At 36.1% G+C, this 25974-nt stretch overlaps 1 protein-coding gene across 1 annotated transcript; it reads right to left on the bottom strand.

The window, feature by feature from the left end:
• Window positions 1–1793: 1793 nt before the first annotated feature.
• On the bottom strand, window positions 1794–25215 carry LOC120525108 (diacylglycerol O-acyltransferase 2-like). Its single transcript, XM_039747123.1, has 8 exons — window positions 25056–25215; window positions 15678–15781; window positions 13947–14054; window positions 13794–13864; window positions 11571–11775; window positions 11305–11479; window positions 8656–8855; window positions 1794–2809 (listed from the first exon to the last, which is right to left on the bottom strand). The coding sequence occupies exons 2-8, from the start codon at window positions 15778–15780 to the stop codon at window positions 2655–2657; spliced, it is 1017 nt and encodes a 338-aa protein (XP_039603057.1). The 5' UTR covers window position 15781; window positions 25056–25215; the 3' UTR covers window positions 1794–2654.
• Between the last annotated feature and the right edge of the window lie 759 nt (window positions 25216–25974).

Here is a 25974-nt window from a genome sequence, read left to right as displayed (position 1 = left end):
TTTAAAAAAACTTTGCAGAATTATTACAGTTACAGAACCTCTTATTTGTATATTTAGGCCATTTTAAAAATACTGTAAAATAAAGTAACATTTTTAAACCCCTTTGATCCATTTCATTGGAGTGGGGAACATGTAGTGCTGGATGCAAGGTATGGACAAATCATAAGCTGGGTGCCAGTCTATCATGAGGCCCATTCACAAACACTGGTGTCAATATGAAATTGTCTGTTAGGATAGCATCTTTATGGATATCGGAGGAACACCCATGCCAACACCCTAAGAATGTTCAAACTTTACATGGGTATAGACCAGGTGTGGGATTTACACCCAGGATGCTGAATCCGTGAGACAGCAGCACTAGTCACTATACCACCTTTGTAGAATGATATCCTTGGCCAGTGCACATATTGTATGGCATAAATGATAATAATAATAATGGCGTCTTTCAACATCTGCAATAAGATTCTGCAGATGTTCTCTCAGACAGTTGAGGCGAGCTCTGTCTTCTACACGGTGGTGTGCTGGGGAGGCAGCATAAAGAAGAGGGACGCCTCATGTCTGGACAAACTGGTGAGGAAGGCGGGCTCTATTATAGGCACAGAGCTGGACAGTTTGACATCTGTGGCAGAGCAACGGGCGCTGAGCAGGCTCTTGTTACTCATGGACAATCCACTGCATCCACTGAACAGGATCATCTCCAGACAGAGGAGCAACTTCAGCGATAGACTGACAGACTGAGGAGATTGTTCCTCCCCCACACTATGCGACTCTTCATTTCCACCCTGGGGGGTAAACGTTAACATTATACAAAGTTATTGTCTATTATACCTGCATTTTTATCACTCTTTAATTTAATATTGTTTTATATCAGTATACTGCTGCTGGAGTATGTGAATTTCCCCTTGGGATTAATAAAGTATCTATCTATCTAATAAATGAAATAATATTCACATGGGTCATCTCAAAGCACTTCAGAATCAGAATTCATTTTTTTGGCCAGGGACATTAATGCAGGAGTTTGCATTGGTTAAGTATTGGTGCAACATACATGGACGACACAAAATCCAAAAAGATAAAATATGATGTAAAGAGATAAAATAGGATAAATATGAAGAGAAAGAAAAAAAGTCCAGGTAGTCTAGTGTGCAGGTATACATACAGTCAGTAGAAACTCAGATCTGGTAAGTCAGAATAACTACATATGGGAAAAAAAAGTTTAGGTGACATGCCCTTTTGGCTTTCCTTGCAGAAATGTGTTTACAGGAGAGAAGTATTTGCAATAGGTGGTGCCCTGGATGAGTTGGATCAGAAATGATCTTTGCAGCACACTTCCTTACCCTAAATTCATACAGGACTTGAATGTGAGGTAAGTTATAGTCTTAGATCTTTTCTCATGTTCTGATGATGTGCTGTAGATTGACCTTAACCTGAGCAGAGGCAGCAACAAACCAGACATGTATAGATGACATCAGAATGGACTTGATGAGATCTGTCGATCTTGCATATTCTCTCTGTGATTGCAGTTCTTCTCCAAGGTCCCAGGTTTCTACCCATAACAAAAACATATACAAGTCCACCTAATGATATATTTAAACTGGCCTACTATAAACAGGTGTGAATGTATTCATGTACCCAATAATGTGTCTAGGATCCCTGCATCTACTTTGACTGAGATTAACCTCTGTTTCCTGTGCTTTTATACTAACTACTGTAAAATGGGTTTAAAAACTGGAGGCAATAGATAGTTTCATTCAAGAATCCATTTTTATTTATGATATTTGAGTTCTGATCTATTTTTATTTTAACTGTTTTCACATGCATTCAGTCTGCACAAATCTAAGCAATACAATATGGATGTTGTATTAAAGGTAGTGTTGTCCACCTGCCCAACCCCAGGACATAATCTCAGTATATTACAAATAAAAGAACCAAGAGCTGAGTTGCACCTAAAACCAGGGTTTGCTGCAGGGTAACAAGAAACAGGTCTGATAATTGTATTATATTGTGAAAAGAAAAAGTGAGTCTTCATCAGAGGAGCAAAATTCTATATAGACTGACAAATGATGAACTCAGTTTTTCTTTAACTGTATGAAATGTGTAAAAAAGAAAAAAACATATCTGCAGTACTGTAGTCAGTATTTTATGTGAACACCTTTCAAGAATAGTATCCCAAAGCACTTTACATGAATAATACCACACAACTACTAAAAAGTATTACTTTTTTTATTAAAAAAAAAACTTAAGTATGACCAGGTTAAGCAACATAGTAAATGTGACATAGTGAGTCAGAGTTGTTATGTCCCATTTTTTTAGCAAGTAAGTCTCACTACAGAATCAATGGGATGAATTTTTCAAAGAAGAGGACAACAATCCAAAACATGACAGTATAATATTAAAGCAGTATTATAAGGGGTACTATATCTATTCTTCTATAGCAAAGATGACGTCGTAGGACTCTTTCACCCATACTCCTTTTCCCTGTAGACCTCCTTTTCAACATTATACACAAAGATTAGAAACCAAGACAATCAGAGCAACTGAAAAGTGAAAATCCTTTTAAAAATTAATCAGACTAAATGAGGACTAGTGCAGGCACCTCATTAAAGAGAGGGTGGGAAAGATATTGGACGATAAGGATTATTTTTTCTTCACAGCTAGATAATTTTCAACTCATGCTGATCTGTCAGGCCACATTCCTGCTTATAGTTATTAAACAGTTCCAGCACTGCATCCATGTACAGTTTGTGGTAGTGGTCTACCACTTCCTTGGGGGCGTTCTTTACCTCTTGCACAGAGATAGGTTTTCCCACTGCAGAAATGAGAAAAGTCAGAATATAACTTTCATAATATTGAAATTATTGCATATACAAGATAGGCAATTCTGAGAAGACAAATGATAGTTATGTACAGTTCAAGTTAGTTAACAGAACTGCAGAAAAATGTATTTATCTCTATATAAAATCCAACATCTGTCTGTCTGTCCACTTTTCACGAAAGTTCAGATCAGGATTTAAATCAGGTTTTTTTATATAATTTGCTTGAACATTCCAGTTGATTTTGCAACTTCTCTCATAGTTCGGTTGTGGTACCGATTTATTTGTGTGAATCCAAAGGGGCGGGGCCCTCCTCACTCACATGCCAGCATCCATTTGAGTTGGTCTACCTCTCGACACGTGTTGGAACGTACCTCACCTCCGCTTAGCTAGCGATACCCGTTTGTTCAACAGACATTATCATCTACATATTGTTACCGAGTATCATTTGTTGTTTTTGACAGAGAGATCGGAGCTACGTGTGTTTTAGAGGGTACCTGCTGATTGGCACAGATATCATGGCTATGTGCTTTTCTCCTCACGCAGGGGACACTCTCCTGTCAGAGCTGAACGCGATCAGATACAGTGCCAACGTTGAACGTTGTAGCGTACCTACCTTCTGCTTGGCCAGAATTTTTTTTTTTTTTTAAATTGGGTTTTAAAGTTTGTCCTATTTTACTACTACAGTGGTGCATGAAAGTTTGTGAACCCTTTAGAATTTTCTATATTTCTGCATAAATATGACCTAAAACATCATCAGATTTTCACTCAAGTCCTAAAAGTAGATAAAGAGAAACCAGTTAAACAAATGAGACAAAAATATTATACTTGTTCATTTATTTATTAAGGAAAATGATCGAATATTACTTATTTTTGAGTGGCAAAAGTATGTGAACCTTTGCTTTGCTGCTATCTGGTGTGACCCTCCTTTGCAGCAATAACTGCAACTAAACGTTTCCGGTAACTTTTGATTATTTCTGCACACCAGCTTGGAGGAATTTTAGCCCATTCCTCCGTATAGAACAGCTTCAACTCTGGGATGTTGGTGGATTTCCTCACATGAACTGCTCGCTTCAGGTCTTTCCACAACATTTTGATTGGATTAAGGTCAGGACTTTGACTTGGCCATTTCAAAACATTAACTTTATTCTTCTTTAACCATTCTTTGGTAGAACGACTTGTGTGTTTAGGGTCATTGTCTTGCTGCATGACCCACCTTCTCTTGAGAGTCAGTTCATGGACACATGTCCTGACATTTTCCTTTAGAATTCTCTGATACAATTCAGAATTCATTGTTCCATCAATGCCGTCCTCGCCCAGATGCAGCAAAAAAGGCCTAAACCATGATACTACCCCACCTTGTTTCACAGATGAGATAAGTTTCTTATGCTGGAATGCTGTGTTTTCCTTTCTCCAAACATAACACTTTTCATTTAAACCAAAAAGTTCTAGTTTGGTTTCATCCGTCCACAAAACATTCTTCTAATAGCCTTCTGGTTTGTCCACTTGATCTTTAGCAAACTGCAGAGGAGCAGCAATTTGTTTTTGGAGGGCAGTGGCTTTCTCCTTGCAACAATGCCATGCGCACCATTGTTGTTCAGTGTTCTCCTGATGGTGGACTCATGAACATGAACATTAGCCAATGTGAAAGAGGCCTTCAGTTTCTTAGACGTTACCCTGGGGTCCTTTGTGACCTCGCCGACTATTACACGCCTTGCTCTTGGAGTGATCTTTGTTGCTCAACCACTCCTAGTGAGGGTAACAATGGTCTTGAATTTCCTCCATTTGTACACAATCTGTCTGACTATGGATTGGTGGAGTCCAAACTCTTTAGAGATGGTTTTGTAACCTTTTCCAGCCTGATGAGCATCAACAACTGTTTTTCTGAGGTCCTCAGAAATTTCCTTTGTTCGTGCCATGATACACTTCCACAAACATGTGTTGTGAAGAGCAGACTTTGACAGATACCGGTTCTTTAAATAACACAGGGTGCCCACTCACACCTGATTGTCATCCCATTGATTGAACACACCTGACTCTAATTTCACCCTCAAACTAACTGCTAATCCTAGACGTTCACATACTTTTTCCACTCACAAATATGTAATATTCCATTATTTTCCTCAATAAATGAATTACCAAGTATAATATTTTTGTCTCATTTGTTTAACTGGTTTCTCTTTATCTACTTTTAGGACTTGAGTAAAAATCTGATGATGTTTTAGGTCATATTTATGCAGAAATATAGAAAATTCTAAAGGGTTCACAAACTTTCAAGCACCACTGTATGTTGGCGGAGCCATGGGAGACAGCTAGTTATATAAATAAGTAGTAATTTGCAAGCAAGTGTAACCTGGAGGCAAGCAGGTTCAGATATGAGAAAATTTAAAAAAATGACAATTAAGTTTAACAGACAATACGATTCACAACAGATAAGAATGAAGCAATTGGAATTATCTTTATAGTGCATTATAGCAATCTGTTTTCAATTCCTGCACCTGTTTGTTGTCCATATGGAGTCAGCATATTCTCCCTTTGTGAGTGTATTTTTCTACCAGTATTCCAGTTTTCCCTCCACATTCCAAAACAAATCCATTTTAGGTTAATTGACAATTCTAAATTGGACTCATGTCAGGGTAAGTGTGTGCATTATTAGGCCATTAAGGAGTAAGGATAGGCTGTAGCCCTGTGTGACCTTGACTCAGATTAACTAGCTTTGATGATGTTATCTTATTATTTTTAACCTTACAAAAGTGTCCCCATGCATATGATATGTGCAGTACTCTACTAATATATATTTATAAATAAATTACAATGTGTTTCCTGTTGTAAGTTTTTTGACTGTTCGGGTATTAACCACAACATCTTTTTTTTTTTCTTCCTTAGCTTTTTTGTATATGAGGTCACTGTTATTGACTAGATTTCTCCACATTCTGCAGTTGTTTATACTCATTCCCATTTTATCCTTTCTCCCTCAGATTTTTACTTATATAGTCCATCCACCACTGCTTTGGTCTCCTCCTTCTTCTTCCTTCAACAAAACATTTATTTCTATAACACATTTCATATAGAAGTTTAGCTCAGAGTGCTTTACAAATCACAATAGACAACTTGCAAAACGAAAGAAAAAGTCAATGCACAATTATGAAAATATGCTTTCAAAGGCTTCAGTCCAAATACCACTACCGTCCACCCATAGTTAGCTGAATTCAATGATAGATAGATCAAAATTCAGATATTCTGCTGTCAGAAAACTGCAGCTTGGTTTACACGTAAGTTGTAATGTTATATCTAGTATCAGATATTTGAAGAGAATCCCAGGAAAGGTTAGTTCACTTCTGGACTATTGTGTCTCCGGATTAATATGTAATGTATCATGTATTTTGAGCTTTATTGTTATTTTTTAATTGTGCATATATTTATGTATTTTCTATTATAATTGTGTATTGTCCCTTTAACTGCACTTCTATCCCTTCTGTTTTGTGGGTTGTCTTGGTTTCTGAGCCCTCCTTCTGGCTACTTAAGTCCACTACTGAGTAAGCTCAGTCTTGGGAGGTTGGGAAGGTAGCCATTGTGAAAATGGTGGAAGGACGACTATCCAACAAAAGTTTATCAACAGATGCAGTTATAATGAATAGTGAAGGTGAGAATGAAGAAGGTGAGACAAATTGGAGCTAAAAGTAAAGTACATTGATACTTTTGAGTTTGGAAATATATACTTTACCAGAAAAAGTTTATTTAAGTTATCATTATTTTACTGTTAAAGTATTTATTCCTCCCCCTTTGAGATGCTATAATCGTCAGCGCTTTGGTCACACTGCAGCAGTTTGTAAGGGGAAAAAGAGATGTGGCAGATGTGGAGGGGAACATGATTTTGGGAAATGTGAAGAAGGAACAGAAGTTAAATGTTGTAATTGTGGACAGGGCTGTTTTAACGTATTGGCACAATGAGCACTGGCCGTGAGCCCTAGGAGCATACGGGTCCATGATGTTTCTGATGTTTGTCTATGTTTCTGTTTTGCTATCAAAACAGGGGCCCCAGCACATTAGTTTGCCCAGGGGCCTATGATGCTTGCAAGACTGCTCTAATTTTTGAGGGGAATATACAGCAGCATTTGGGGATGTGAAATGCACATAAGGAAGTACAAAGGCTGAAAATGGAAGGCAATTTGTCATATGCAGAGGCAGTTAAAAATACAAATTAAGAAGTAATTAAGAATTACTTTCATTGGGTAACATAGAAACAAACAAAACAAAAGGAACACAGAGGCCAGGAAAAAAATGACAATAATTCAATTGTTAGTAAAATTCTATTTTTGACTTTTGTGACTGAAGTAACAAATTGTACAGCTCAAACCACAAGTAAAACAGAAAAAATAAAATAATAGTCAAAGCAGAAGAAAAATATTTACAGATATCTAATATAAATATAGTCTTAAATAATCTGTTGAAGATTGGTCCCCCAAAGCCAAACGATGACAATTTATGCGTTTATTGCACAGAGTTTAATTGTAAACAATCAAGAGTTTAAACATTTTTTCAGATGATGTATACTATAAATCTGACATAATATTTATTCAAGAAACATGGTTATGTCCAAAATTGCACTTTAAAGTAAAAAACTATTTGAGTATTAGAAAAGGACAAGAAAATGGAATAGGCAGGGGTTATATAATTTTTTTGAAGAAAGGAATTAATTATCAAGTAATTTAATGTCAATTAAAGGGGAATGTTTCTCCGGGTAAGATGTGCTTTTGGAAATCTTGCATTTATATAATAGTATAAGGCAGTTGGGAATTTTTATTGAGTTTGTCTAGGTTCCTGCAAATGTTGGGGTGGAAGAAAATGAAATTGGCGATGCATTAGCCAAAAAAGTCAAAGAAATGCTAATTAAATGTCTCTGCAAAACTAAAAATATCACAATATCATTAAAGGATCTTCTGTGGGAAAACGGCAACAGCATTGTTAAATACAAGGAACTAATGAAATTCATTAAAAACGCGGTTCCCTCCGTACAGTGCTTGGTGGTAATATACCAATAGTATACAAACTGCCATAAAAAAGAAGAAGGACACACTCTGTCTTGGAAATCTTTGCACTTGTGGTTAGAGAATGTATAATACTATTTTTGTTGGATTTACTGTTTTTTTGTGACTTTCTGGCTGCTATTTAAAGATTTTGTCTTCTGGTTTGTTTTTTGGGACATGTTTGCTTAGGATTGCCTTTTAAGGCAGTGCCTTATTGCTCTTCCGAGCACCTTTCGTGACCTTTTTTCACTCTAATAAAATATTCCCTTTTTAAAACTAATCCTTGTTGTCTTTTGGCCACAAGCAGGAGTTTTTACTGTTTCTGTTCCTCGTGAGAATTTTGGGACTTTTTAGATTTATTTTGAACTGTTAAGCAAGTTTACCTCAGTTTGGGCTAGCCATTTTGAAGCCTGTAGGTAGATTTCTGGGGCAAGCTGATCTAGGGTGAGTCTCTTCTGGGCTGGATAGTGAAGGTCCTGGTCTACTTTATGGTTGTTTTTAGAGACCTCAACCCTCATTTGCCATGTTTGAGATTGCAGTTCACAACATGGGTAGCATAAAAAACAGGCTACAGGTATAGCATGTGTTCATGCAGCCAGTTTTTAAATCAGTGTCTATAAAATGTGCTTTACTAAACCCACTAAATTAAAGTTGAAAGTCTGCACTTCAACTGCATCTGAGTTGTTTCATTTAAAATTCATTGTGGTAATGTACAGAACCAAAATTAGAAAAAAGTTGTCTCTGTCCTAATATTTATGGACCTAATTGTACATAGATCATGTACCAGTTTTAATTGAAGAAACATTTGTACTTACCAACAGTGATGATCTGTCTGGGAAATGGCAGTAGGCCCCATTGACTGAGGAGGACACCCTTGCCTTTAAAGATGCAGGGGGCAAACCCAATGTATTTATAAAAAGCTGTCTGCAAGCTTCTTCCCCAGCTACCTGGTTCAAAAATCACCTGTTGAAAAATCTCATTCTCACCGAAGGAGTAAACAGGAACAAGGTCGGCACTGAAAAAGATGGATGAGGACACAGTCACACGTATCTAGATGGAGGCATTTTAAGTGATACTGCAGAGGCCCAAAGAGGTCTCAGAATCAAAATACATAAATCAAAATGTGGTCCCTCATAGAGCTTAACAAAGACCGATTTTATTCTGAGAAGGATTCTATGCATAGGAAATCTGTTATGTGGCCTTTTAAAAGGTTCCAAATATGTGGACAAAACAGAAATCTTTAACGTATAGTAGGCTAGATAGCATGATAAAAAGGTCAAGAAAATCTTAGTGTTTTTGTATGCAGCACGAGTTCTTTTAAAATCCTGAATCCATTAGTATTTCAGAAATCTGGTATTATTTGTTCATGGCTATTTATGTAACCTTTTACAAATCTAAATAAGCAGTTCTTTAAGGAAACTTGTGAACCAAAAATGGTCCCCCTATGGCATCCCTCTGAAGAACCACTTTGATACCTTTATTTATAAAGCCTAATCTGCCTTAAAGGTAGTTAAAAAACAATGGAGACATGAAAGGTACATATTAGCTACTGAATTACTGTCAAAATACATTAACAAATTGAGTGTCCAAGTAAATCCGCAAGACAGTCATTTTTGAAACCTCTTTGAAAAGCAAAAACAACCAGTATTTCTGAAAAAGCTCACCTAGAAATAATTCTACATAACTAGAAGCTAAAGAGAAAGACAAGCTGGTTAAACAACTGACTAAAACTAGGTCAGGTATTACCATTATGAGACTATCACCAGCATGAGTATTTCCAACTTCATATCTAAAAATTACAATGGCATACATGGACCACTGCAATCAGGATAGGTTCTGACTTCCGCACAGTATCTGAAGCACAACTGACTGTGTCTCATGGATCTTACAGGGTGATGATTACAATTACAGAGAAGGTCAGTGTCTCAATAAACTGTCAGTATTATAGTTTTTTACATTTATCTGTCATATTATTAGAAAGTTTCACAAAGGGCATTTCAAATCAAGGAGACATTACTCTCTACAAGTGTTTTCAGCCATAAATGAGTTCAATGATTGGTAACAATTAAATGTAACATAATTTTGTTTTCAACTTAAGCGTCTTTCCAATTTTCTTATGTCTGTTCATGTGTTACCTTTGCAGACACTGTTTTCCTATATTATTATTTCATAAAAGTTAATAAAGGCTGGAGATGACAATTCTAAATTTGCAGGGTGTACAGTGAATCTGTGTTTGTGTAAACCGTGCAATAAACTGATATCTAACAGAAGTTCTTGATTTGTAATTATTGCAAACAGTTATACTTAAACGTTTGAGATCTTGATATTTTATAGCAAATATACAATGTAAGCAGATGGTTTTGGGTAAGGAGTGTAATCTACCCAGGGCCAATCAAAAGATGTTGGAGTGCTGTTTAGATAGCAAATATGTCTATCTGCACAAGACTCTGCATAATTGAATAGATATGTTCTGATAACTTATGGTAGAGTGATACATTTTAGCTTAAAATTATCCATACAGTTCATCAGTACATATTTAACCATACAGTTCTTGGGTTCAAATTGTCTTAAGTGTTTTGGAAACCTTGGGTGGCATAGTGATACAGTCTGTAGTGCTGCTGCATTACAAGTTCCGGGTCCATAACACATCCCAATATTGCTTTTGGGATTTGCACATTATCCCCATGTTTATATGGGTGTTCTTCAAGTATTATGGTTTTCCTTCTATATCCTGAAGTTAGGTTAATCATAAACACTAAATTGACCACATAATTCTAGGTGTGTGCATAAATATTTATATTCTTTATTATGGAGTGGCACACAATCATGTGTTGACTACTGTCTTAAGCTCAGTGCTGCTGGGAGCTGACCCTGAAATAAATAAGTTTGTAACCCTATCTATGAGTTTGTTTTTTATTCCATCACAATTCCAACATATACTTGTGTAAACTGGCTGTTTCTGGGCTGTTGGGAAATGAAAGGTGATTACTTAATTCTTTTAACTGATGTCTTATTTGTAGGAGTTTCACTAAATCAAATTATATACAAGTGATACTACTATAGCGATAAAATATTTATTTTACCCCTTATTTTCAAATTATCTATCCTGCTTTTAATCCATTCCCAAACTTGCTTAAAATGTTTTCTTTTAACATGGTGTTTTTCAGGTATTTGTCTCTAAATGTCATGAAATTAGATATTTTATCTCTCCCACATCGCATGTACAGTTCTTACAAAATTGACAGTTTTAAAACACCTTATATCCACTCTAAAATTCTGCACTTTGAGAGATCTAAATTGATAAATTACACAAATAAGCTAATACAATCAAATATTATATCCCTAATAAAGGAGGCAAGAATAATAAAAGTACCTCAGTAAGAGGTCATTTTGATGCTCTGTGAAATGATTATGTTAAATACAATATTTGTTCAGGATTTATCAAATTTGGAAAATATTATTACCCATATTCCACAGCCAGTTTGACAAAGCCCTTCCGATTTTTTAAGACCAACTGGTTCAACCCACTAGTGCAGTTGAGAGATTCTGCAGCCCCTCCAGTCACAATCACAACAGCATTACCAGTTCCATTCTGTGAAAGAATGTATTCCAGACTAGGCTTGCTAACAGGACACATACCTACAATGAAAACAGGAAAAGTGGCAAATCAACAATAATTTTATTCAAATATCCTAGATTTAAGTGATCCTCTGAACAGAGCTTATCTTACCAGCACTCATCAAATACTCTCGGTATAAAGGCAGTTTAAACATTCCAGCTAGTGTTGCCAGGTAAGGCCGAATGCCAGGAAAGTTGACTGAAAAGTCGGTGGCCTCTGTGCTGAAGTTAGAGAAGGCCCCAGCACACATGATTCCATGTGGATGATAGCCTAGAACATAATTCTTGTGAGGGCTCAGCTCTGCTGTCTTTACCAGCTGAAACAAAATTGGTAACAGTTTTTAATAATATAATAGATTTAGTAATCTACACATATATTGATTGACTGACTTACTCATTCACCCAAAAAACACTATTTTCCATTTAATTAAAAAGCTGAATTTTGAACGGATGGTACACCTAGGGCATTTTGATATATCAATATTTAGAGATAACTCCCAACAACAGAAAAACTAAACACCTCAAAATCTCAAAAATGCATTGACCGATTTGATTGACGTTTGGTGACAATATAGAAAATGAAAAATTAGCTGATCCATGTTTTTTTATTTTTCAGTATTTATTGGTAATAATACACTTCTGAGTACACTATGGTAGCATGCTGCACAGTGCTGGCAGAAGCCTGAATAGAAAAAAATAGCAGCCACCCAGTGCCCTGTTTGTGGCGTGCTGGTGAATGCAAATTAATGTTTTCAGCAGAACTGGTAAACTGTGTAGATAAACAGAACCTCTGATCAATTTTGTGGATCGACAAGTGAAGAAATGGAGGTGTCTTAGACAGGTGCCATCACTCATGTAGACAGAGCTGTGAAGTGAATGGATAGTTCTGCCACAAAAACTGTTGTTTCCATACACAATGCAAGCTTCAATTTGTATATTGGTTTTGATCAATTACAACGAAGTTCTTTTTAACAGGTAATGCTCTAATTTCACACCATAAAATACATGTAATGTAATGTTGTCGATCATTGTGTGAATATGGTACACATATATTAGGCTTAGGAAATTCTGCGTCAAATTGTCTGATTTGTAGCGAGACAGTAGGTGCAATAGTCTCATATAACACAAATGGAGACAATTATGATGTTATTATTAATTTGAATGATATGAAAAATACTTCAACCACTACCACCTGAAGATTGTTAGCTGCATCGGAAATTTTTGCAAGTGAGTAAGAAGTCAGTTTACAGAAATGGAGGATTATTTGTTAAATCTGGAGTAAACAGTTGCCCTGTTAAAAGATTGCACTTCGCAGGAGCTTTATGCAGATGTAATTTTGATGTTTACAAACCGATTTCTACTATTGTTCTTGCTCAAACTCAGAATTGGCTACTCCAAACATCGCAATCCAGTACATTCCCTTAACCAAAATATATCACAACTTTACTACTGCATCTTGCCTGAAGAAGGGGCCTGAGTTGCCTCGAAAGCTTGCATATTGTAATCTTTTTAGTTAGCCAATAAAAGGTGTCATTTTGCTTGACTTTTCACTACATTCATAATGGCTAACACGGTACAACACCCTAGTACTACAACTTTACTAATAAATCAGAAAAAAAGGTGCCATGCTAGATATACTGTACAGACAAAATCAGACTAAATCCGTTTTAAAAATCTACAGTGAAATATGCTAAATATACACAAAACATTCCAAAGTGAACAGACTTCTTATAGTAAATATGCAAAAAAAAATCTACAAAGAAGCAAGGAAGAGTCAAAAGTGGGAGTAATGTGATTTTCATGGCATACATTGCCCTCTCCCGCAGTTAGAAATGAAATCCACAGCCCAGATAAAGAACAGCCTCACTTCAAACCCCACTCCTTTTCCTATCTCTTCTGGTTTTCCTCTTTAAAACCCCCACAGAACAGGAAATGAGAGTTTTTGAATTGATCAGCCGAGTACAAGGCTCATCTTAATCAAGTACCATACTGGAATTGTTCTTTTCAATATTTGCCTTTACCAGCGGCAATTAAACAGAGTTACCCTGGTGACCGCAAACCTTTTTATGGCTTTTCATTATTTTCTTTTACATCATACATCATGTTGTGTAAAATCAGAGCTTTTTCTGAATTTCACTGCTATCATAATAAAGTCGTTGTACTAATATAAGTTCAGAAAGGTATGTTTTTAAACTATTGCAAAATCAAAGACAAACAGAAAATATTCATCCCCGTACTACTTTATTGCCTAATGTGATTCCTGCGATAGCTTTTCATGATAACAGCTTTTGCAATCTGACATGTAATAAACCTTACACATATAGTAAATGCATACCTTTATAGGGTAATAATCTCTAAAGTGCCTCCATACACTCCACCTCCTAACCCAACCAAAGCGCCGCCCGCCTAAGTAATAAAGAAAGTGACAAAGTTACACACCACACATAACATTAGTCCAAAATATGAAGAAGACTGTTGATTTGCTTACCTTTTTCAGGAGTGTCCCAGTCCATTATCAACCATGTGAAGTATATCACTGAAAATATCCACAATGAGGTAAACATCAGGTACACAACAAGCAGAGTACATGCTATTCCTAGAGAAAAAGAAGACTTGCTTAAGAAAAGCTGGATTATAATCTTTCCCTTCAAAATATTGCCACTGTAATGGGTTTATAAGGACCAGAAGTCAGATGTTAAGTGATGGAAGACACAGAGAGTGTTGCATTATGAAATTATTTCTTCTGCTTGCATAAAGTAGGTTTAAGAATTTTATGTTCTGAAAATGCCTACACATGTGACAAATTTAATTTGCAAATTTTTTATAGTGTAATAGTTTACAGCCACAAAAGGTTTTCATTCATCATTGTATTTATATTTCTGCTTATATATAAACCTAAGAAATACAATAGATAATTCAACTGGACCAACATTTGCCCAGAACAGACTGCAAGAAATATAAGGAATGCAACTTGTGAAGTAATTTCTCTGCTACTCAAAACCTTAAATGTAATCAAATGTGAACCTAATGCAAATAATCGTGGGGGTTTTTAACATTAGCATTTAAAGTTTGGGAATAACCTGTCTGTTTTCAGGCCAAATGCTTGAACGAATAGTGTTTCTTTTCACAATGTAATCATAAATGCAGAGTCCTGGACCAGATTATTGCATGTGTACAATTTGCACATTTTTACTTTTCTCACATGAATTTTACTCTGGGTATTACACAGATATGTGGGTGTTATGTTGATTGACAACTCAAATTTGTCCCAATGTGACCAAGCATAGGTATCTGTGTGAGTGTTCCTAACAATGGACTGGTGGACAGTGTTGCTAAAATTGGCTCCATCTCCCTGTGACCCTCAACTGGATAAGCAGCTTTAAAAAAAGGATAGATGAATGGAGATTGCTAAGTGGATATAAGAATGGATGGAAGGATGGGTCTTTTGACTAAGAGACCATAAAATGTGCAGAGTCTAACTAATGGCAAAACGTATTTGTGAAAAACTCTATAAATCAAAAAATATTTGATTTTAAACAGAATGCACATTGATTGCTGTTTGCATCCTATGTGCTTCAAAAGATTAGTGTATTTAGAGGAGACTGATAGACTGCTGAAATTGACTTGCAATCAAGAGTTCAACAAAAAAGCTAATGGCGATTTGTATTTGTTACCAACATGCGTTCTGCTATTTCAATACCAGTAAGATTTTTGTTCTTATAATTTTATAGTAGTATAACATAAGATGTCAGAACAACAGTGTCAAGGAAACAGTGATACTTTATATGTGCAGAGTTTATGTAGTTCTTAAAATTCTTAAAGGCATCAATAATTTCAGTTAAACAGTGAATTATTAATTATTAAGGAGAAGTGTATTTAAGGTCACAGGTAAGAAGCATTACTTCACCCAAAGAGTTTTTGGACAAACTGTTAAGTCAGCAATTTAAGCAGAGGCAATAACCTCATTGTGACTCTTTGCTGTAGCAGTCAGTTCACTAAATTAGCTTGATGAACTAGATGGTTTCCTCTCTTTAGTAGCAATTCCTTATATTTTTATATTTAAGTATGCAGAGCCATAATAAACATAGACAGTTCAGATAATAAATACAGTATCACTCCAAGAAAGAAAGGAAATTTTACATGAAAAAAGACATTTTCTTATGCTCTTTAGACAAGAAGCACAAACAGTTTGATAGAGACGGCACAACTCTTTACTCACCCATTGCAAGGAATGTAAGAACCCATTGCAGGACACTGATTTTCTCAATAAACTCTTTTGATTTGGATTTCTCACACACCTTCTGCTTTTCCAGTGAAGACATTCTGATCATTTAAAGAAACAAAAGACTAAGTGAAACGGACAAAGAGGGTTAAGCATCAATAAAAATAAAACAAAAAAACATTTATGAGGGAAGAAGTTTCCATGACTTCATTAGCCTGAGTCATCAACGTCATTACCATGAATTGCAAAAAATTAGGAAATATAAAGTTGCAACAGGCATAATGAAAATTTCAGTTGCTTAGAAGTGGTTGTACCTAAATAAAGTGCAGTTTATAAGACTGGAGGAAGAAGTTAGTTCTACATTATGAAAATTGTTCTGTGCATCTGAATGAAATATGCATCTTAACTATAAATTATTAATTGATACAAAAGTCCACTATTCATTGTGTGAATTACATTTTTTATTTTCACATTTCAGTTGTATTTACTTCAGAAAAGAATATAAAGTTGCTTGGCAACACAATTATTTATGCATCTACTGTACAATTAAGAAAGTTTAAAGGGTAAACTTAGAAAGAGTTAAAAAAAAATAATATTTGTAATAACAGAAAACTAAATGTAACCAGCTTTGTACTGGAGCCTTTGGTTTCCTATGACATGTTTCTGTGTATAGTTTGGAATCCCACCCAGGACTGGTCACTGCCCAGTAGCATTGTGTATAGCAGCAGTTCCTGGCTTTCCACAAAGCAAATCTGTGCCATGACACTGGCCAGCTGGGCCCTTTCTAGGCCTCATGTCATGCCTTTCCCCGTCAGGTATCAGTATCTTACGAGCATGCTACAAAATCCAAATCAATCTCTTCAAATAAACAAACAATTGACCAATTAATTAAGTAAGTAAATAGGTAATATTTATTTTAATAAACACAAAATATTATTATAAGCCAATAGTATCAGATATATAAAATAAATCCCTCAATTGGCAACACAAGATTAAACCAGAGAAAGAGGGTTCTCAAATAACTGAAAAGAGCATTAAAAAAAGGTTTTAAAAATCTAATATAGGCCAATTCAAAAAACCTTACTTAAAACAATTACTACTCCAAAGCAATTCCAAAGCTTAAAACCTAAAACTAAACTAAATTCAAAACCAGAAGAAAAGCACAGAAACTATTTCTTTTATGACTGGACCTTAAGAGGAAGGCTGCAGAAAAGGAGAAGACAATAATTCCTCAGCCAATCCCTACGGCAGGTACCAGTCCTTTCATTGTGCCTTAGACGGCTGCAGTTATTTGGTGACAAATGGCCTTGTCTCCTTTGGATCTATCCTTAAGAGGAAAGAGAAGAGCAATTTACAAATAAAGGGATTCAGGGACACTGTACTTATCAAGTAAAAGAAATACAAAAAAAGACAGACGCAGCGGTACAGCCTCAACAAAAAAGGATCTTTCTCAAGTAACATACTGTTAGCCAAGTCCCTCAATTTTTCAGTTCCCTTGGCCCCACTTACCATTTTGATTTACCTGGAAACAGCAATAACCCAACGGTCACAAGATGCATTAGATGTATATTTTTACAGACTCCTAAGCACTATTTATGGCTCAGTCATTGAGTATTTTTAGATCCAGAATGTCCTGCCGAATAAACGGACAGGTGATTAATTTACCGGGCTAAACCGGGAGAAGCACGTAAAAATGAAACCAAAACAAACAAAAAATAAACCTAGCTACCAAATCCTAATGAGAGTTAAGAATTAAAGCTAAAAAAACAGCCAAAGGCGTCAAATCAAATGAAATTTGTGAGAAGTTTAACAAAACAATAACAAAATATTTCTTTTAAGTATTTTTTATTAGGAGGATTGTATCCAGAGATTGGATAACAAAAGGAACACCCAGCCAACGTTTTATTCAATCTAGCCAATTAGTCATGGGACACAACTATAGAACCCACTGCAGGATGTGGTGCCAGCGACGGCTCTCAAAGTGGTGGTGTGACAGGAGAACCTATAAAATACTAAATTAATTAAAGCCAAACTTAATCATAACATAGACTGCCATGATTTGACTCTAATTTTTATTTTTCTTAATTGTTCCTGTGGTTCTAAAAATAATTTATATAATTATTTTAAAGTTATTTTTTAAGTTCTAGGAAACCAATGTTCACAATTATGTTTTGTTTCAATGCATCTTTTCTTGTGTTTATTATTATTTTGCATTTTCTCAAGGTGCCATTTTGTTTTTTTTTTTGGACATCAACATTTTGGAACACAAGTATTGACGGTTTCTATGTGATTATTAGGGGTGACATTAGGGTTATGGATCTCATGGCATCACAGGTCAAGAAAGTTACGTCTCATGGGTTTGCTGGTTGTCCAAATATGGATTCACTAAAAAGTCTCTGTATTCTGTTTGTTTGGTCATTTGAAAGGCTCTTTGGTTTCAAAATCTTTTCTTTCCCTTACCACAATTTAGGTCTCAGGCTTTGGTCCAGTTATGTGCATTATTCTGTATTTCCAAATACAGTACTCATTCGTATCTTTCACTACGATTTTTTGTCTTGCATTCTGGGCTTAGTTTATTGGATTCTCCCTCATCTGATTATGACTTTGGCTTGCTTTCTCAGAATTATCTCTGTCTTTTGATTCCATTGTTAGAAATAAAAGTTACCATGCACAGTCAGTACACAGAGAGTCTATTGTGACCATATGTACATTTCTGCATCTCAGTGTTCAGTTTATGTGCTCCATTTTTACTTTTCTCCTATTAAATATATGAAAGAAGTACTGTTTCCATGTGAAAAATTTGTTATACAAATTCATTGCACTCAAAATGGCGAAAGGGTGTGAAGCGTCAAAAAAGATCCATAAACCAGGCCAAGGCCTTCCCTATCTTGCCCGGTAATAGCTCACACATCAAGCAACCTGCCCCAAAAACCTAAGGGTTTCAGACTTAAAAGGAGTTTTTGCCATCAAAAATTGAAAATATACAGTATATATATCTCCAATACCAAACTCTCTGTGGAGATGAACTGTATAACCTTTGGCTAGATGAGACACGTACAAAAACAAAATCTTTATCAAAGATATCGATTTGTAATAAACAAAAGAAGCACAAAAAATTATGAAAACCCAAAAACAACTAAATAGGCAACCCAAAGCTAACAAGTCCCAAATCATAATTAAAGCAAAAGAATCCATAAAACAGAATCAAAATAATCTAGAAACAGAAAAATAAATACACACATAAATAAACAGAATAGTAGCAAAAATACATAAATACAGTAAACATTATAAAAATAACGTTTTACAACAAACAAAATGCACAGAAAAGTAAATTAAACATATGCTGGGGAACACACTCTGGCTGAAACATGACGAAGTGGACTTTGCGATTTCATTTACAAAATATGTTTTGATATTTCCTTAACATGTTTTGAGTATTTTTGGCAAAGGTGTATATGCCTGTGTGTCTACTTTTGTGCTTCTGTGGGAAAAAGTCTTGTTGACACTGTTACTTGTGAATGACTGGACAAATTCTTATTAAATTCTGTGGATACTTTAAGTACAATTTTCCTTAGAATATTGTTTTATTTTAGTATCTTTAGCTTCTGTTCATCAGATTGACTATTGACCTCTTGTCTTCTTCTTAAGACTGACTATTAGATACTTTTGCTTCTTCAAATACAACTTAGTCATTGACTCCTATAAGAAAACTCACTTCTAATGTTGGGATAGCCATTACAGCCAAAAAAGGAAACTACATGACAACCTGGATAAAAACATCTTAAAGTAAACAGATGACTGAAATTGCATTTTTTTTGACTCTGCATACATTTCTTTACTGTCTTAATAAACAGAATGTATATTAATTTAATAGCTAACACTGACTGATCTGGGATGTGTTTCCTAAAAACAATCAATTTTAGTGAATAACTAACAAGATAATAAACAATGTAGGTAAAGAAGGAATGAGTTTAATGAATGTTTCTCAAGACCCTTTATTATTCAATATTTAACCAATAAGTTTAAAGTACTTCTTTGTTGTCTTCTCCCCAGTGTCCTCACCAGAAAAGCAGACTGCAGATAACAGGACCAACAATCCCAAATATTTCAATGGTCAAACATAATATTATCACACCAGACATGTACAAATGTTAAAAACATACACATGCAAAATAATGAATTTAAAATTTCAACTAATAGGTAAAATGAATTTAACATATTAATGAAAAATCTATAAACGGGCTCAAAATGTAACACAGCTCCCTTGATAAAAGAACAGTGTTAAAACAACTTATGGGGACGTTTGTGGATTCAGTAATGGAGTTAGCAGGTACGTGAAGAGGACATTTTCTGTCTCCTAGTAACCTGCCACCAGCAAATGCACCATTCCCTGCCATCTGATACACTCCATAGTTGGACCAGATAGAAGCATCAAATGTATCCCAAAGCCTCTATGGTCACAAGGTCTGCAAAAAGACACTAATGTTAAGAGCAAAGTGTGGGTGTGAAATACAGAGAGACCTGCTTCTATGTTTTACATGAGAATTAGATTTTTTCCAATTTCAATTAGTAAATAACATCAGTTACCCACTGAATTAAAAGAGGTGTGCTCAAGAGAAGTCTATGTGCTAATAGTGAAGTAAAGGCAATTATAGTTTGTTTGTCCTTCTCCACTTTAAGCCCATCTGGGAGTACACCAAACACAACTATTAATGGATTAAGTGTTACAATTGTTTTACAGTACCTGTTCTGAACTATTTGGTCTACTAAAGAATTAGGAAAAAAGTTACAATTGTTGCCTTCAGGTGTGAAAGGTGTTGAATCAACATGTTTAATGTATGTAAAAATGTGGTTTCATTTTAATTGTTGGAGGTGAGCCAAATGGTAAACCTACAGTTATTCAGCACCTGCTATTGTGTCAGTTTTTGATATTATAGGGCAGAAAGGTTGCATTGGTGAGGAGAATATCAAGCAAGCAAAACACAAGGAAGGCATTACCAGTATGTTTGTTTCAACTATATAATTGTTTTAAAAAAAGTAAATTGTGATACAGTAGTAATAGTAGAAGTAGTAGTAGTGCTGTTTGTATAGATTACAGTGAAATTCTTATGTGCATGTCCAACCAACATGCAACGTATCGCCATCCTCTGGTGTCATGATAAACAAATATGATTGAGACAGACTTACCGTCTTATGTCAAGTCAAAGCACAGAAAATGCCATGACAGCCTTGCATAAGATGTGCTGATTTCAGAGAAAATGAATCAATAATAAGATGATCAGGAAAAGATTTACATTTAGTCTGTGTAACATTTTCATAAACTAATGTCCATTATGGTTAATGTGTTTATTTTGCAAGATTTGCAGTTTCAAAAATGTATATAGAAACTGTCAGATCCATGGGCAACAATATGATGGAAAAATTGATTTGTATTGCTTAGACATTTGTTTCTCAATAAAATAACATATTCCCCTGAACACAGCCTCCTCGGCGGGAGTGTGCAAAGTTGACCTTTCAGTCCATCATATTTGTTCTTTAGCTAATAGCTAAGCTGTCCCACTATGTCATCCAAATGTTTTTTAAAAATTTCCAAGGGTTTTTCTTCAACAGTATCACATCAGTGTTTGTCTCAGATACCTTCCTCCATCCTGAATGTAAAATAGTTTTCTGCATTATATTATGGCACGGTATTTACTCACAAACTATTAGTACTTCTTAAATGATCATTCAGTTATAATTTTATTTGATCTTGCTTGATGTTGGCTATGAAATCTTTACATTTACAAGCTTTTTGATGTAAATGAAGGAGTGCACACAAGTAATGGATATCAAACTCCGTTCAGTAAAGGAGTCAGTTTCTTTATTAAAAGCTAGTTCTTGCTTCTTAAAAATGTGGTCTTATTACCAGCTGGATCCCTGCTCTCATCCTTCCACATTATAAATTTACAGTTTCATATATCTTACTTATTGAGTAGATGACTAAATATTTTAAAAACAAATGAATTAGCAGCCATCAGTTCTTGTTTTCTCTCCTTCAATATCCACCCATCCATTATCCAACCCGCTATGTCCTAACTACAGGATCACGGGGGCCTGCTGGAGCCAATCCCAGCCAACACAGGAAACAAACCCTGGGCAGGGCGCCAGCCCACCGCAGGGCACACACACCAAGCACACACTAGGGACAATTTAGAATTGCCAATGCACCTAACCTGCTGTCTTTGGACTGTGGGAGGAAACCCACGCAGACACTGGGAAAACATGCAAACTCCATGCAGAGTGGAAGTGAACCCAGGTCTCCTAACTGCGAGGCAGCAGTGCTACCACTGCTCCACCATGCCACCCCTCCTTCAATATGTTATAGTCAAACATTATGTGATCTCAGTACAATCTCAGCTGTACATATTGTACAGGGTGGTCCAGATCTAATTAAGCAATTATGAAAAAGCGAACACATGGCTGACAACCGTCTCCCCGCCATTTAGGAATGCAAGGCAGGTGCTGCCATCTATCGGCAACAAAAAGAATTTTTTGTGAATTCTCTTCAGGGGTGTCAAACTCCAGTCCTGGAGGGCCGCAGTGGCTGTAGGTTTTCATTCTAACAATTTTCCTAATCAGTGACCAGTTTTCACTGCTAATTAACTTAATTTCCCTTCATTTTAATAGTCCTGTTTTTAAGGATTCAGTCCTCTGAATTGATTCTTTTCTCCATTAAATAGGAGCCAAACAGAAATGAGATATGAATAAAAATTGCATAATTAGATCTGGACCACCCTATATGTCGGTTGGCCATGTAAATGAGAATTCAACTGTACATGTGACAATGCTACTGCTATTACTACTAGTACTACTGCATAAATCTAATTTATTCACCTCAATGATGAGGTACCCTGTTATTTTTTTGGCCTTGGGTTCTGTGTGGTTTCCTGCCCACTCCACATAGCTGCTACATCACTGATCGAAGGTCTCCTGAGATCTCTTTTTTGTAAGGCATGTCTCGCATCAGCAAATGCTTCTTGTGAATAGCAAACTCAAAATTCCCGGAGTCTTTTTATAGGTCAAAGTATCTCTAAACCACACCTCTAATCTCATCTCATTCATTGGACTTGAGGTTTGCCAACTTATGTCTCAGCTTTTGTTGAAGTCATTACTCCTCAGCCCAGAGGTATGCATGCTTTTTCCAACATACACCTCTGAATGTTTGAATTATGTATTCAATATGTTCAAGAACAATTTTTGATTTGATATACAAAGCAATAATTGGCAAGTTATTAGTTAAACCAGACTGTGTTTGCTTATTATTGTAGCTTAGATGCAGAACAGGCCATATTTTAAGAAAACCAGAAGTTATTTCTAAAGGGTTCAGAAACTTTTTCTTGCCAAAGTACAAAACAATTTAATCAGGTTTGTTCAGCTTCTAGTGTAATTGTTTAGTAGTTGAGTAGGATCCGTGTCCAACACTGCGTCAAACTGCGTATCATATACTGTACATGCTAAGTTAATCAAATGCTCTTAATTTGCCCTGTGTGGGTATGTAAGGGTACTGTATGTGAGTGACTGCACCTTGGATCAGCTCTTCATGCCAAACTGGATGATACTCATCATAAACTGAACTAATCACATCTGATAAGGATTTTTTTCCTTTTTAATTACAGCATATTTAAGAAGAAGTTTAATGAAAATTAACCGTATTGTCTGCCCCTGCAAGGAATGAACAATTGCTAAACCAAGTGTAATGAAAACTTGAATTCTTTAATATATTTAAGCACAAGTAATTGATTAGTTCTGAGACTTAAGCACAAAATGTTTTTCCGATTTAATGCATCTTTACTGTGTTAAACTGCAATTAGCTGTCATAGTACTTGTACTGTGATCAATTACAATAAAGTTGAATCTAATCTAATCTTTTCACATGTATTTAGTTATACTAAACAGATCTAAGGTCATGATATTCGCATTTATGAACCTGTGAGATTTAATTTTGGCATGCGAGTATTGTAAAAGCCAATCCCTCATACAGAGCTCCTGAAACAGACCAAATGAAAAATATGGAAATTAACTTTCTATAGATAGGTACATAGATAGATTGTAACTGTGTGGGAGGTGCCTTCTGTATGTGGTTCTCTTCTTCCTCTTTGGGGACTCCCATTTTTCCTCCACAGTCTAATCACAGTGCCACTAGCTTGATTGGCACCACTAAACTGGTTTGTTGTATAGTGTTTCATTGACTACAACCAGAGACAGGTCTTGAGTCACCCTTTTTCTCTTGTACCATCTATGGCAGTGCTTCCAGACCTGGTCCTGGGGACCCCCCGTGGCTGCAGGTTTTTGTTCTAGGCGGAGTGGTGGCTGTGAGACTAGAGATCTGCACTGGCAATTGGAAGGTTGCCGGTTTGAATCCTGTAAATACCAAAAGGGACTCTGCTCTGTTGGGCCCTTGAGCAAGGCCTTAACCTGCAATTGCTAAGCGCTTTGAGTAGTGAGAAAAGTGCTATATAAATGCAAAGAATTAATAACCTGATTCAGAATAGGTGATAATAACAACTGATGTCATTTAATTAGCTGGTCTTTTTTACTCTTCTCTTATTCTGCATTTAGATAGCTATAAATGCTAAAGTCTTTTTTGTTGTTTTCCTATTATTGTCTCATTTTCCTGTGTAGTTTGCTCCATTCATTTAAACCTAATAGTGACCATGAACCGCCAGCACAGCAGACACCCAGGATGATTTAAAGCAGCAACGACTTCAGTGTCAGACTCACTGATTAGTAAATAATCAATTAAATAACCGGAGCACCTGGAAAAGCAGAATTAAAATTAGCTTGAAAATACTGTTACTTAAAAAAACTACATATTCCTCATATAACTGCTTATTACATTTTAATAAAAATCTACCAAACTTAGTTTGTAATTTCAACATTGACTCCAAAACACAGAAACTGGGAAATAACAACTCATTTAATTAGGCTAAGAGTCCAATGAAAAATGGAAGTTGGTTGGAACAAAAACCTGCAGCCACAGCTGGGTCCCCAGGACAGAGTTTGGGAACCATTGATCTTCTAAGGCAATACTTTTTAACTTATTGCAGTCATGTGTTACAGTAGAGGCTTGACATGACAGAACTATCTAGAAGTTTTTTGTTTTTTTTTTAACCCACCTATGAGATCAGTGGCTGAGCCCCATACTACAATTAACTTGAACAGTCACCCTTTGCTGTCAGGTCGTATATCCATGCTTGTAAATTTTATCTTGTGTAAATATTTGTAAAGCGATTAATATTTAACTTTATTTCCAATCTTGAATACCATCGCCGGTGTTTTCGTTATTAATTTAAAAGCAGAAAAATCAGCGGACAATGTGTAAAAATCTGTGCTTACCTGCTAGAAACAACGCACTCCGTGCTGCTCCATCGGGAGACGGCTTCACTAGACGTGATCAAGTGCCCTTTGTCCGGTTCGACGTGGACCCCATATAAAAGTGAGATAAGAGCGCACACACGCAGGTACTGCCGCCTGTAATGTCCAATCCGGAGTTTAGTTTTTCATCACAGTTTAGTCAGACAGCAATGTATTCGGAGTGTCGACATAGGATTGGAAAAAAGAAGCGTTGGCAAAACATAGGCTGAATAACACAGAAGCCACTCAACTTCTCCCTAATCATTTCTCTTACTGAACCTCCCTAACGTCTGCAGGTGTACTGTCGGCCGGGTCGTAGGCAGCAAACAAGCCAAAGCAGGAGCCAACTCAGGACGAGAAGCCGCACTGACCCGCACACCCTGCTACTCTTACACATTCTCTTTCACAGTTGACCAATTTAAAGTCAATAATCAACTTGAAAACACGTCTTTGGACCTCAGAATTGTCACCGGAGGAATCTCATGTAACAAACCACTCACATTGTGCACTGCAGCCATGAATATCAAATGCTGCAGGGGCTATGTTTGCTGCATGATGATTCAAATCCACACATCACAAGTTCACCCCAGTCTGCAGGGGGGCAGGTTTTTGGAAAGAGAAGGTTTAAAGACTGATGTTCTAGGGTGGCAGAAGCACCTTGCCATGGTTAGATTATGGACTTCTAGGACTTTCACAGGAAAAAATGTAACCTAAGTTAGGCATTCCCTAGTATAACAATTCTGAGTGACAAAACATGTCAAAGTATGTGGAAAGATTGTGCTTTTTTATAATCACCAGTTTTCAAGAATGAAGATTAGCAACCAACTGCAATGTATGAATTATTTTACTGCCCTCGAAGGAGTGACTTTTCACCCAAGTATCTGTTTAAAGTGTGCTCAGA

The sequence above is a fragment of the Polypterus senegalus genome, chromosome 3 (assembly GCF_016835505.1).
Source record: "Polypterus senegalus isolate Bchr_013 chromosome 3, ASM1683550v1, whole genome shotgun sequence".
NCBI classification, from domain to species: Eukaryota; Metazoa; Chordata; class Cladistia; order Polypteriformes; family Polypteridae; genus Polypterus; species Polypterus senegalus.
This window is presented reverse-complemented; position numbering and strand designations above follow the sequence as displayed.